The sequence below is a fragment of the Erithacus rubecula genome, assembly GCF_903797595.1.
Source record: "Erithacus rubecula genome assembly, chromosome: 33".
NCBI lineage: Eukaryota > Metazoa > Chordata > Aves > Passeriformes > Muscicapidae > Erithacus > Erithacus rubecula.
In genome coordinates, this window is record NC_136683.1 from 1,710,360 (window position 1) to 1,723,878 (window position 13,519).

The 13,519-nt window shown below is 60.3% G+C and overlaps 1 protein-coding gene across 1 annotated transcript; it reads right to left on the reverse strand.

Annotated features, from left to right (window-relative positions):
- Positions 1-919: 919 nt before the first annotated feature.
- LOC306813852 (uncharacterized protein) lies at positions 920-13,380 on the reverse strand (the record flags this gene model as incomplete). Its single annotated transcript, XM_079329513.1, has 22 exons — positions 12,119-13,380; positions 10,378-10,488; positions 10,046-10,237; positions 9,824-9,970; positions 9,559-9,692; positions 9,071-9,243; positions 8,733-8,967; positions 7,870-8,094; positions 7,638-7,801; positions 7,241-7,557; positions 5,078-5,296; positions 4,672-4,751; positions 3,648-3,756; positions 3,349-3,540; positions 3,126-3,272; positions 2,861-2,994; positions 2,201-2,373; positions 1,863-2,100; positions 1,559-1,783; positions 1,312-1,475; positions 1,109-1,234; positions 920-1,028 (listed from the first exon to the last, which is right to left on the reverse strand). Exons 2-22 carry the CDS (start codon positions 10,439-10,441, stop codon positions 920-922), a joined length of 3,567 nt encoding a protein of 1,188 aa, XP_079185639.1. The 5' UTR covers positions 10,442-10,488; positions 12,119-13,380.
- Between the last annotated feature and the right edge of the window lie 139 nt (positions 13,381-13,519).

Below are 13,519 nucleotides of genomic sequence, written 5' to 3' on the forward strand. Positions count from 1 at the left end.
TTCCCGCTGGCCGCTGCCGGTTTACGAGTGCACAGATGGAAAGGCGGCGTGGGGCCAGCCCGGCACACAGCCCTCGCTTGTTTGCCACTGCCAGCGGCATCCCAGCCCTGCTGCTGCGGTGGCTGAATGGCCCCAGGCTGCGCTTCTAGATGCACGCCCCCCCACCCCGTGCCCCCCACCCTGCAATAGCCAGGGGGCCTCCACACTGGGCTGGAGCAGAGCCATGGGGCTGGGCCAGCTGTAGAGGCTCCCCCATACTGGGAATTGGGCCCCTACTGGGAGGGGGATGACTCAGTGCAGCCCCCGCCCCCTCCAACTCTCCCCTCTAACGTCACTTAGGAAGTATGTGCCCCATGCTCCCGGTTCCCATTAGCTGGAGGGGCTGATGGCTGCTCCAGCAGCAGGAGAAACCACAGCCGCCTGCTCTCTGCTCTGGCTGGGGAGAAGCTGGAGCTGCAGACGCCAGAACTCTGGATCTAAAACCTGACTGCAGCTGGGCCCCTGGTCACTGTCAGATTTGGGTCCTTCCCTGCCCCCGGGAATGCTGCAGTGGAAGACAGGAGGGAGACGCCATCCCTTAGGGTGACAATCTCCTGCATCCTTGCAGCACCAGCCCCGTGGGATGCCCCAGGAACCTGGGCAGAGGAGGGATGGGATCCATGGGGCTCAGGAGGTACCACCAGCCTCAAATCTGCCTCCTCTGGTGGCTGGCATAGTCCTGCCCACTGAGCTGGCACCAAGGGGAGGTCAGGGGTTTGGGCAAATTTGTAGAAAACCTGTTTATTTTACGAAAACATCTAGAAAAGCACAGGCATTGCAGCCCTAGGGGTCCCCTGGGATACAGAGTCTTCTCTCCAAGCTGCCACCAGCACCACATTCCTGGTGCTGGCACCTCACTCCTCTGCTGGCTGTGCCCATGCTAGGCTGGCTGCTTCCAGAGGAACGTCTGGATGGAGTCACTGGGAGCCACAGCATCGATAAAGCCAACACGTGGGTCAGAGATCCCAAAGGACACATCCACGGGAGAGCTGTGGGGAAAACAAGAGGGGATGGGGGCTCAGTGGGGTCAGTGGAGCCTTTTACCAGGGGTCAGAATTGAAGCACTCACCGGTTCAGGACCACCAGGGCGATGGCACCGTCAGGGCGCAGGAAAGCCGAGTGCTCCAGGTCACAGCGGTGGCACTTCTTGGAGACAGCCAGTCCCACACGCTGTGAGCCCTCAGGGATGAACTTGCTGTGGGGACAAGCAGGCTCAGAGTCTGCTGCTTAGGATGTGGTAGTGCAGCCAGCAGCATGTGGCCCCCAACCCACCTGAAGTGGCCCAGGTGGTAGAACATGGGTTGCTTGTAGAAGATGTCTTTGCTGCTGTCCACAATGACGGGGCTGTCCACATAGTTCTTGCTCCAGTTGGGGCCTCCCTCCATGTCCAGGGCCAGATTCCAGTCAGTCCAGCCTGTCACGTAGTTGTTGAGGTTCTGTGGAGCAGGGGGTGGTGCTGAGCCACAGGCAGACCCAGGGGCTGGCCAGGGTGGCTCTCACAGCTCCCACCAGGTCCTACCGTCAGGATGCTGTGGCTGTACTTGCTCCCACGGTCCCAGCCACCCAGCACCACCCTGGGCTCCCAGAAGTAGGAGCCTGTGGAAGCCTCTGTGGAGAGGAGGAAATAATCCGGGAAGAGGTGATGGGTGATGGAGAGTGTCAGGTCAATGGGTGCCAGAAAATCCAGGTACCAGTGGATGCCGATGCCGCTGATGTAGCTGGCAGCCACGGGGTCTTTGAGAACCTGGCAGGAGAAAAGGGTCACCAGTGCCCAGGGCTGGGAGATCTGCTTTGGAACCAGGAAAGCTGCTATGGGGACTCACCACCTCAGCCCAGTAGGGCAGCATCACCCTCTGGTCATCCAGGATGATGAGCTGGACGTGGCGGTGGGAGCTGTTGGCCAGTGCTGGACCCAGGTCCTGGGCAATGAAATCCCTCTGGTGCTCAGGGGAGAAGCCCAGGCACTGGAAGGGGTAGAAGACAATCTCACCAGCTGTGGGCTCGTTCCCTGCTGTCACTGCCCAGAAGGTCAGATTGTGCTTGGCATATTCATCCAGGAACCTGGTGTGGGGTAGAAGGTGAATGGCCCCATTATACCTGTGCCAGCCCCAGCTCCAGCTCCAGCATCCCCAACACCCACCACACCCCCAAGACCCCTCACCGGATGAAATATTTGGCCCAGGCTCGGTGGTACTTGTCCCCAGGGCTGCCCTTCAGTGTTCCCCTGCCTGTCATTGCTCCATTTGTCTTCATCCACACTGGGGAGGTCCAGGGGCTGGCATACAGTGACAGCGGCCGCTTGGCCACTGCCTGGGCTGCTTGCAGGATGGGGATCTGGGGAGAAGTGGGATGGGACAGAGATCTTCAGCTCTATTCCAGTGCTGGCAGTGCAGGCAGCTGGAGGAGTCATCTCCCTCCCCAGATGCTCCCTTTCCCCATCCCATCCTATCCCATCCCATCCCATCCCATCCCATCCCATCCCATCCCATCCCATCCCATCCCATCCCATCCCATCCCACCCAGGTGTAAGGATGAGGCCTCTCCCCTATTAGAAGTGCTCCCCTTCCCCTTCCTATTTCATCTCATCCCATCCTATCCCACCATGTCCCATCCCATCCTTTCTCCCACCCAGGTGGAAGGATGAGTCCTGTCCCTTCTGATCAGCAGGAAGGAACTCCCTTTCATCCCTGGTCCATTCTGTCTCATCCTATCCCATCCCATCCCATCCCATCCCATCCCATCCCATCCCATCCCATCCCATCCCATCCCATCCCACCCAGGGAGCAGACCCAGTCCCTCAGGCTCTTCCTGCAGGATTCACCTTCATGTGTGTGTCCTCCTCTGTCAGGTTGAAGTGCCTCAGCTCAAAGTCACCCTCAGCATCAGCGTAGGTGTACAGGCGGATGGAGAAGTCAGTGCTGGCCATGGGCACACGCACCAGGTTGTACTCAATGCCTGAAGACAGGACAGGTGGTGATGGGCATCCTCGAGTTGCATTTGGGGGTCCAGATCCCCCAGCCCCTCAGAATAAATCTCAGCCACATCCCAGCTCTACCACCCAACAGTGTTGCCTGCCCTGGGCTCACCTTCCTCGGAGAAGTAGGAGCGCAGCAGGTGGTTCTGGGCATCCTTGGACAGGGACTGGATGTTGATGGCAGCTGCATCAGTGATGGAGCCACCAAACCCTTTCACCTTCTGGTACCTCTGTGCTGTGTCCAGGGTGAGGTGGAAATCTGTGGGGACACACAGTGTCACCATCCCTGCCGTGTAGGACAAACTGTGTCACAGCAGCTGCAGCCAGGGTGGTACCTGAGCTCTTGGTGTTGTGCTGGAAGCTCCCCTCACTCTTCTCCAGCCTCTTGCCAGCCTTGCTGCTCTCATACTTGACATAGGAGCCAAGGGCTGGCAGGACCAGGGGGTCCAACGTGTCACAGTATGTGGCACTGCAGGCACAGACCAGCGAGCCATGCCCAAAATCCTTGGCATCACAGGGACGGCCACCTGCAGCAGAGGAAAGATGGGGTGGGCACTGAGGGCTGTGGCAGGAGCCCAGCTCATCCTTTTGACCCACGACCTTCCAAAGCCCAGGGCCACTTGCCAGCACGTACCTGTGGCCTGCAGGGCTGCCTGTGCCAGCAGGAGCCAGCCCAGGACACTGGCACAGCTTGTCCCCATGGCACCTCTGCTGCAGTGGTTCAGATGATGCCAACAGACACTCTGGAGCAGGGAGAGGTGTCAGCACCCACAGCTTCTCAACCTGACCCAGCCCCACACAGGACCCAGCATCATCCCCCTGCCCAGGGACTTTGGGGACCACTAGAACCCCCCACCCTGCCAGGGCTAAGCCTGTTCTTCCCTCTGCCCACTGCTCCAGCCCAGCACTCACCTTCCCTCCCACCCCTCCAGAGTTTTCCACCACTTCTGGCTTTGTCCCAGGTGTGAGCAGCCCCCCAGGTGTGAGCAGCCCCCAGGTGTGAGCAGCCCCCAGGTGTGAGCCACCCCAGCAGCCTGCTGTTCCCAGCCACCCACACTGGCTGTACACAGCAACTCTGTTCACTCCCATCAGCTCCCTCCCACTCCTTCTCCCTCCTCACTTGCTCCACAGCTGTGCCATGCCATGTCACGCCATGCTGCATCACCCCACGGATCCCCAGTGCCTCCTGAGCCATGGCCAGGTGCAAACAGCTCCACACACCCAATCCCACATGGGGCTTGTCCAGCCAGAGCAGTTTGGAACTCAAACCCCTGGCATGGAGAGTCCCCCATTCCCCTGTTTTGTGCAGGTGTTCACACCCTGTCCTGTCCTTCCCACGGTGCTGGGGAAGGAGTCTCTCAATGAGAGCACAGGAGGAGCCACCTCCAAGCCTCAGGACCCTGGTGCCAGACTGAGGACACCTGGGCACCTCTGCCAGGGTGGGATGGTGCTGTCTTGTTGCTCCCTGAGATCCTGTGGGATGTGGAGTGGGGCCAGGTAGCTGTCCCACCCCCACTGCCTCCCACTCCCTGCCTGGGAACGATGCCCAGCTTGTCCAGGGCATGTCCTCAGCATGGTCCTGCTGCCCAGGGCTGTCCCATCCCCATTTCTATCCCCATTCCCACCTGCTGAAGCTGCCTCAGATGCAGAGGACTCACCTGCTGCCAAAGCACCTCTTGCTGTGTGTCTGTGGCAGCGGGACCTGTGTCCTGGCTGTGCATGATGGGAGGTGACACGTCTGGCAGAGCAGGAAAGGTGAGTTTGGAATGGGACAGCTCATGGGACTCTGTGTTTGAAGAGGAGCCTGGGGATGATTTTGCAATCAGGCTCCAATGAGCTTTCCACACACCACAGCATTTGCAAAGCTCTCCTGAAACCTGTTCCAGTGGCCAGAGGGAAGCTGGGGAGGGGAGGATGCTCACCAGCCCCCCAAGTGCCTCCATCCCCCCCCCCAAAACCAGGCCTGCCTTGCTCCCCTTGGGAAGAACCCCACGGGAGCAGCCCTGTGACCCTGAGTCACCTCAGACAGGGCAGAGCTGGCTGTGCCCACCCTGCTCATCCCACCTGGCAGCAGTTCAGCTTTGCCACCATCAATGCCACTGCCACGACTTTCTGTCCCGTTTGTGGCTGCTCCAGGAGCTTTCCTGGCACGGGCAAAGGCAGCAAGTGGTGATGACAGGGACCCCCGACCCCCTTGCTGGCCCCGGGGGCGATGGGCACAGAGGGGGCTGCAGGCGCTGCCCACCGAGGTCCCCGAACCCCGGAGCCCCACGCCGCAGAGGGCTGGGTGGAGCCGGCTGCAACAATTTATCATCTGCCAAAACAAGTCTGGGCTCCACACCGTCTAATTTGGGATTCTTCTTAATTGCAGGCATCTGCTCCGCGGGAGAAAGAGGAGGCGGGCAGAGGCACAGAGGGGAGTGGCATCTGCCCCGGGGTCCCCTTGGGGCAGCTGGTGAAGGGTGGCCGAGGTGGCAGACCCCCACCCAGGGATCACAGCCCCTCGATGGGTGTCACAGCTCCTGACCCAGGGTCAGGGAGCCAGCCCAGAGAGCTTTCCCTGCACATTTGTCCCTGAGAACTGCTGGACACTGGAAGTGACAGCTCCATATGTGACATCCCAGCAGAGAAAAGGTCCCACATCCCTTGGGGACATTCCCAAGGTGTCAGGAATAGCATGGCAGAAGGACCAGGGTGTGATCCTGTCACACCTTGAATTCTGAGGGTCAGTTCTGTGCTCCTCATGACAAAAGGGTGTTAAAAGGCTGGAGCATGTCCAGAAAAGGGGATGGAGCACCTGGAGAGGCTGAGGGAGCTGGGGGGGCTCATCCTGGAGGAAAGAAGGCTCAGGGGGCACCTTCTGCCTCTCTCCTGACAGGAGAGTGCAGCCAGGTGGGAATTAGGCTTTTTCCCCAAGAGATCAGACAAGAGGAAATGGCCTCAAGTTGCAGCAGAAGAGCTGTAGCATTTCCCAGAAGAGGTTTAAGTTGAATGTTAAAGAAAATTTCTTCATGGACAGGACTGGCATTGGCTGCCTGGTGCAGTGGTGGAGTTGCCATCCCTGGAGGGATTTAATGAATGTGTGAGGAGCACTTGAGGACGTGATTTTGGGCTGGCCTTGGCAGCTCTGAGGGAACGGTTGGACTTGATGATCTTCGAGGCCTTTTCCAACCTCAAGGATTCCATGATTCTATTCTATGATTCTAAGCACAGGCAGCCCAAACCAGCTGCCATTTGGGCCAGCATTCCCCAGGATAAAAAGCACAGGACAGGCTGATGTGCTCCATGAACAGGGCTGGGACAGAGCCCAGTGTCACCTTCACACCACACTCCAATAAACCAGCTGTAAAGCCTCAAGGTTTTTTCATTTTCCCCAACCTCAGCAGTTCTGTCTCACACAGGGGCATTGGCCAAGGGGAGCTCTGGCTTTCTCATTCCTGTACTTCAAAGGTGCTGGTAACTTTCCCAAAGGCAGAGGGAATACTGTAACTGGTATTTAGGGAAAGCAAACAGGACGGGGAGGTCACTGTGGGCTGTGGTCAGGTTTGGCCACAGCCAGAATAGAAGGGACTCTGTCCAGAGGCCACCCTGGAGAGGTGGCACCAGCCTAATTTGTCCATAAGCTTTGGTGAATGGGGACACTGATATTTGCTCTGCCTTTCTGACAGCGTCTGACATTTGGATTTTTTTAAAAAAAATTAACCCCCTCAAAAAAAAAAAAAAAAAAAAAAAAAAAAAAAAAAAAAAAAAAAGTAGGCTGGGGAAAACCAACAGCACATCTGGAATGAATCAAGAGCTGGCAGCAGCGGAGGCTCCAGCTGCAGGGATAAACAAGGAGCCACCCGCAGGCCACGGGGGCCGGAGCCCTCGGGGCACCCCTGGCCCCGCGCCGCCCCGCCGAGGAAAACCGAGCGATTTCCGTGCGCGCAGAGGAAACACTGACGGGAACGGCGCATTCCGGAGGGAGCGCGTCATGGCTTTACTTGGCGCCCGCAGCACACGGGAAGGTTTCAAGGGGGCCACGTGTGGAAGTGTGGTCCAGGACACGGTGTAGAGGGAACTTCCAGGGGGATGGGAAGTGCTGGGAGGGAGGGGAGGCTGGAAAGCAGCAGTGGAGCCCCTGGTGCGGGGGCTGCACTCCCAGCAGTCTGTTTCCATCCTTGAGGGATGCTGGAAAGGGTGGAGGATGAGTTGACCCCCCCGGAGAGCCCCAGAGCCCCCCAGCACTGCCCTGGTTATCACTGCTGGCGCCACAGGTAGGTTTGGATGGAGTGAGCAGGAGCCACAGTCTCAATGAATCCCATGGCAGGGTCCCGGATCCCAAACGGCACATCCCGACCAAACCTGGGGAGCGAGAGGAGCTGAGCAGGTGGGCACAGCCAGGGCTGAGCATCACCCCATCCCCTGGCCGGGCTGACCTGTTGAGGACCACCAGGACAAGGGCACCATCGGGTCGCAGGACAGCCACGTGCTCCAGCTGGCACAGGAGGCAGCGGCGGCTTCTGTGCAGCCCCACCCGCCGAGAGCCCTCGGGGATGAATTTGCTGCGGGGAGACAACCAGGAGAGGGGTTCTGCCCCTGCTTTGGGGCTGGCAGCAGCATCTGAACCCCCCCTCCGACCCACCTGAAGTGCCCCATGTGGTAGAACATGGGCTGCTTGTAGAAAACATCCTTGCTTCCATCCACGATGACCGGGCTGTCCACGAAGTTCTTGACCCAGTTGGGTCCTCCCTGCAGATCCAGGGCCAGGTTCCAGTCGGTCCAGCCAGACACGAAGTGGTTCATGACCTGGGGGAGCAGGGGAGGGGCTGAGTGGGGCTCTCCCCAGCCCTGGGAGGGTAGTTTGGGGGTCGTACCGTCAGGATGCTGTAGCTGTAGTGGTCCCCCCTCTCCCAGCAGCCCAGGGACACGGCGAAGCGGAACATGAAGAAACCAGTGCAGGCCTCCGTGTAGAGGAGGAAATGGTCAGGGAAGAGCTTGTGGGTGGCCTCCAGGCTGCAGCCAGGTGGGACAATGGCATCCAGGTACCAGTGGACAGCCAGGCCAGCCACGTAACGGGCAGCTGTGGCATTTCCCAGGACCTGGGGAGCAAAAGGAGATGCCTCATATTTCATGGGTAACCCACCCATGCCTGAAACCTGTGGGGATGGATACATGGACTCCCTGTGGCACCTCCTGTCCCCTGTGGCACCACAGCCCACCCTACCTGCATCCCTGCACCCCTTTGAGCAGCACCCTAGCATGGATCCAGTGTCCCAACATGGCTTTGGCACCTTGCTGGGTGCAGTGCTAAGGGGATGGGGCACAGGTTTGGGCCCCTTTGCCCCCCACACCTGGCTCTGCTGCTTCACATCCCCCAGGTGTGCTCCAGCCCTGCAGCCATGCCATGGCAGGAGGCAAAGGAAGGGCACACTGCCTGCCTCGTTTAAGGCAATTCCCCCAAACAGCCTTTGCAGCAATCAGCCAAAACCACCCAGAAAAGGTGCTGGCAGTCCAGCAGCACTGCCAGGACCCAGGATGTGGGTGTCACCTCCTGTCCTCACTCCCTCTGGGCACAGGTGGAGGCGGCCCCACCAGAAGGAGCCAGCTCTGGCTCCCACTCCGGCAGACCCGGTTTGCTCCCACTCTCTAGGGCTGGGAGGGGCCACTGGCTGCGTTTCCCATCAAGTCTGGGGCTGGGGTGTGAGGTGGAGGGGAAGGAAGGGGCGCTGCTCTTCACCACTTTGGCCCAGTGTGGGAGGTGGATGCGCTGGTCGTCGAGCATGAGGAGCTGTGTGCGGTGGGGGCTGCGGGCCAGGGCGGGGCCCAGGTCCTGGGCGATAAAATCCCTCTGTTGTGCAGCTGTGAAGGCGATGGTGGGGGCCTGGGGGGGTGTGAAGAGCCCTGCCAGTGGCTCGTTCTGAGCTGTCACTGCCCAGAAGGTCACGTTGTGTTTGGCATATTCATCCAGGAACCTGGTGCAGAGAAGGGGGGTAGAATCAGCTGTGCTGCCCTTGAATCCCACCCCATTCCCTAATCCTCCTGCTGCCCATCCCAGCCTGGCTCCAGGGATAGTACTTGATGAAGTAGTTGGCCCAGGTCTTGTGGTACTTGTCCCCTGCCTTCCCCTTCAGAGTCCCTTTCCCACGGACATCCCCATTGCTCTTCATCCAGGCTGGGGCTGTCCAGGGGCTGGCGAACAGCAACAGTGGCCGCTTGCTCATGGCCAAAGCTCGGCACAGGAGGGGAATCTGTGGGAAGGGGCAGAGGGAAAGGGTCAGCTCCAGCTGCATCTCTCCTAAACCAGCATGGCAGGAAGGGGAGAACTCAGGGGACCTCAGCAGGGACTGGTAGGTGGCAGACACCACCCCACGGCACAGAGCCCTGGCTCCTCACCCCGCCAGTGCCTGCTGGGATGCGCCAGGACGTGCCCCGGAGGAGGTGCCAACTCCCACAGGCTGTCCCCATGCACCATACCACGGTGTGCAGGGCTCAGCAGCACCTGCTCCTGGGGTCCCAGGATGAGAGGGGACAAGGTGATGATGGCAGCAGCTTCAGCCTCCCACCTTCATCTTCACGTCCTCGTTCGCCAGCCTGAAGTGCTTCAGCTCGTAGTCATCAGGGACATCATCGTAGCTATAGGGGCGCACGGAGAAGTCGCTGCAAGCCATGGGGACCCGGATGAGGTTGTACTCAATCCCTGAGGAGCAGGAAAAGCATCAAGCGGCACCGGAGCTGCCATCCAGGTGACGACATCCCTGCGGCAGGGACAGGCACAGCCACCTCCGGTGACCCCGCCATCTGCTCACGCTCCGTGCCCGCAGCGCTCACCGCTCTCCGAGAAATAGGAGCGCAGCAGGTTGTCCTGGGCAGGCTGGGACAGCTTCAGGATGTTCATGGCGGCAGCATCGGAGAGGGAGCCGCCGAAGCCCTTCATCTTCTGGTACAGCGTGGAGATGTTGAGGGTCAGCAGCAGCCCTGGGGGAAGAGCCCGGCTCGGTCCGTGGTGCCTGGGGGTCGCGGGGTGGCACCGCCACCCACCCCCGGTGCTACCTGGGGTGCTCAGACTGCTCTGGAATCTCCCCTCGCTCCTCTCCAGCCGCTTGCCAGCCTTGCTGCTCTCATACTTGACGTAGGAACCGGGGGCTGGCAGGACCAGGGGGTCCAGCGTGTCGCAGTACGTGGCATTGCAAACGCAGACCAGCGAGCCGTGGCCAAAATCCTTGGGGATGCAGGGTCGGGCACCTGGGAGGCACGGGAGGGTGGGGGTGGCTGCCGGCTCAGGAACGTGTCCCTGTCTGCTCTCCCGCCTGCCCCGGGGCGATGCCATTGTCCCCGCGCTGTCCCTGGGCTCCTGTCCTCCCCCGCCACGTCCCCGCGCTCACCTGTCACCTGGGCCACCGGCAGCAGCAGCAGCAGCAGCCAGCTCAGGATGCCGACAGCCCGCATGGCCCTTCCACGTTCCCCAAGCTCAGGCAGGTCTCAGGGAGCAGCACCTGCGGCGGGGACACCCTCAGTGGAGGCAGGGGGATGGAGGGATCAACCCCATCTCCTCATCCTTTTCTTCCTCCTTCCAGTGCCGTGCAGCTCCTGCCACACACTCCATTTCCCCCCCCCCCAAAAAAAACCCCTCATCTTGCTTTGGGGAGGGTCCATCTGTCCCAGGAGCCCGCACCCCACCCGACCTTCACCCCGGCTGCTCCCGACCTGCGCTGCCGCCAGCCCTCCTCCTCCTCAGCAGCTCCAGCCTCCCCACCTCGCCTTTACAGGGAGCTGCTCGGAGACCTCCCTCCGCAGCACACCCTCTCTCCCACCCCCACCTTGCTCCTCCTTGCTCTGCTCCCGGCCCGTTCCTGCCCTCGGGCTCGGACCGCCGTGCATCTCCTCGCCCTGGAGAGCCGGCTCCCCTCCACGCCAAGGAGGGACAGGGACATGGTGATGCCAGCTGTGCCTGAGCTGTGCCAATGTGCCAACCAGCACAGGGAGGTGTCCTAGAGGCAGATCTGAGACCCTACTGTTATCCCTGAAGGAAGAGCTGATTCCTTTATTTTGTCAGGTAGGGCTGAGGGCAGGTTTATGGCACTGCTGTCTGTCCTGCTGGGGACTTCTAACAGCACCCATTTATCCCTGCCTGTCACCCCACTGTCCCCCAGGAGCTGTGAGGCCGTGCACTCAGCACAGGACACCCAGAAAAGGTCAGTGGATGTGGCTGCACAGCTCAGGGCAGCATAAGGACACAGCAGGGATGGCCACAGGGGAGCTGGGGATGTTGCCATTCCCTGTCCAAGCCTTTGGCATCACTCTCCCCAGCTCAGCATGTGCTGGGGAAGGTGGCAGCAGTGGCAGCAAGTGGGCAATACCCCAGCTCCTGTACCCAGCTGGACCCTCAAAGCTGTCCCAACACCACAGCAGCAGCAAAGCCCAGCTCTGGTGCTCTGGTAGCATTCCCTGCTCCTCCAAGAGTGATCCTCCAACCCAGGGAGCCAAGGCTGAACTGGGCCAGCTCACCTGGGCACTCAGATCCTACCCTGGTGCCATCACCCAGGGTGTTCCCACTCCTGTGGGACTCCACACAGAGGTGGCCCAGGGAATGGAGAGTGGCCACAGCTCCCATCCACAGCCCCACAGGCCTGGAACATCAATCACCAGGTCAGGGCTCCCCTGCACAGGGTTAAACTGCTCCGTTAGCTTTCCCTCCATGGGTGGAGCAGCACCTCATGAGTAATTTTCTCCATTTCTGGCATATCAGATGCAGCTCTGGGGTAATTCAATTCATCAATTCATTCCTCCTGCCCCCAGCATTGCTCTGCTGTGGGCCCTGCCACAGTTCCACACCTCTGCTGGGAGCTGAGCCATCTGATACCTGGGCCTGTTGCCACTGGGGCTGGGGCAGATGGGGCCAGGTAGCCCCTGGTTATGTCTCATGGGACAAGCAGGTGGCTCAGAAGGGAGCTCCTGTCCCTGTCCCGCTGCACTGTGGATCTCCCAGCTCCAAGTGTGATTAAGGTGTGACCAGACTGCTACACCCAAGCTAATGAGCCCCAATTTTGGGGAGGGATTAATAGCTCCTAGGGCAATTAGCCATCTCCAAGCTCACTTCCAGCCATCCAGGATGCCCCCATTCACCTTTTCCCATTCCAAGGTCCAGTTCTTCCTGCCCCCCATCAGCCACAGCCCCCCAGCTGGCTCAGGTCCCACAACTCCTGGAAGCAAAACACTGTGGAGGCTGCTGGAGCTCGTCCTTATCAACACCAGCTGATAAGAGCGTCCTGCTGAGCAGGAAAAGTGAGATCCAGGGGCCAGGCAATGCCTTGCATGGAGCTGCTGGCACAGCAGATACCAGGCAGCCCCACCAAGCCCCCAAAGCCACTTCTTGCAGCCAATCTCCAAATACAGGGAGCTCCTGGGGGTGGCAGGGACCTTGTGGCATCGTGTGACAGTGCACAGGTGGGTTGGTTCCAGGATGGGGTCAAGGATGTGGGAGCCATCACAGAAGCCAGGGGGTGAATTTTGTCCCTAAGCCAGGACAGTGTGGATGGGGACACAGGGACATGGAGCTGGGCTGAGTCACCTTTCTGGAGATCCCAACTCTGTAAACATCGATGCCAAACAGCCTCAGTGTGGCATCACAGCACATCCTTCCCACATCTCATGCTCCTGTCCCCAGCCCAGAGCATGTGGGGACAGTCAGGGTGACCTCTGGCTCCAGCCCAGCTGCTGCAGGACCCCAGCAGCCCCCAATCACTTCCAGCCCCAAACAAGCCAAGGCTTTGCACAAGAATTAATGAGCCGAGCCAAGCCCAGCGACGTCGGAGGATTCGCCCCCGCTACGTTTATCCCAGAGCCAGTCGGTCCTTGAGCACCGAGGCGAGCGCAGGGACGAGGGCACGTGGATCTGAGTGATTCAGCACCAGGGCAGGTAAGCGAGAAACAGCTGGGGGAGCAGCCCTGCACCCGGAGTGGGATGCCAGGAGCAGGGTGGTGGGAGCAGAGTGATGGGGACGCGACTCGCCGTGTTTAAGATCCTGGAGAAACATTTCCCTCTTGTGGACAAACACAAACAGCCTCGGGGCAGCAGCAGGGTGCTGTCGGCAGGATTCTGGTGGCGCTCCCTAGAGCTGCAGGGTCCCGGTGTCCCAGGGTGACACTGTCACTTCACGGACCGCGCCTGGGCTGCGCTCAGCCCACGCAGCATCAGCGCTGACACTGACAGCACCCCCGGGCACATCCCGCCTGCACGGACCAGCCCAGGGGCCCCGCCGCCCTCCTCGCCCTGAAATTATGACCTCCCTGCTCTAATCTGCTGCTCTCACACCCTGCCAGCTCCCTCCCTCCTTCCTGGGTGCGCCCACACTCAGCGCCCACTCCCGGTCCTGCCCCCGCTTGCTCAAGGCACCCCAGATCTGTGGTGGGTGTTGAGCCCCTGGTGAATCCCCCACCCTCCTCATCATTGTGGGGACCCCATGGGGAACAGGCAGGGCTGTTGTAGCCTGGCCAGCCTCCCTGTCCCAGTAAAGCCCCAGGAGC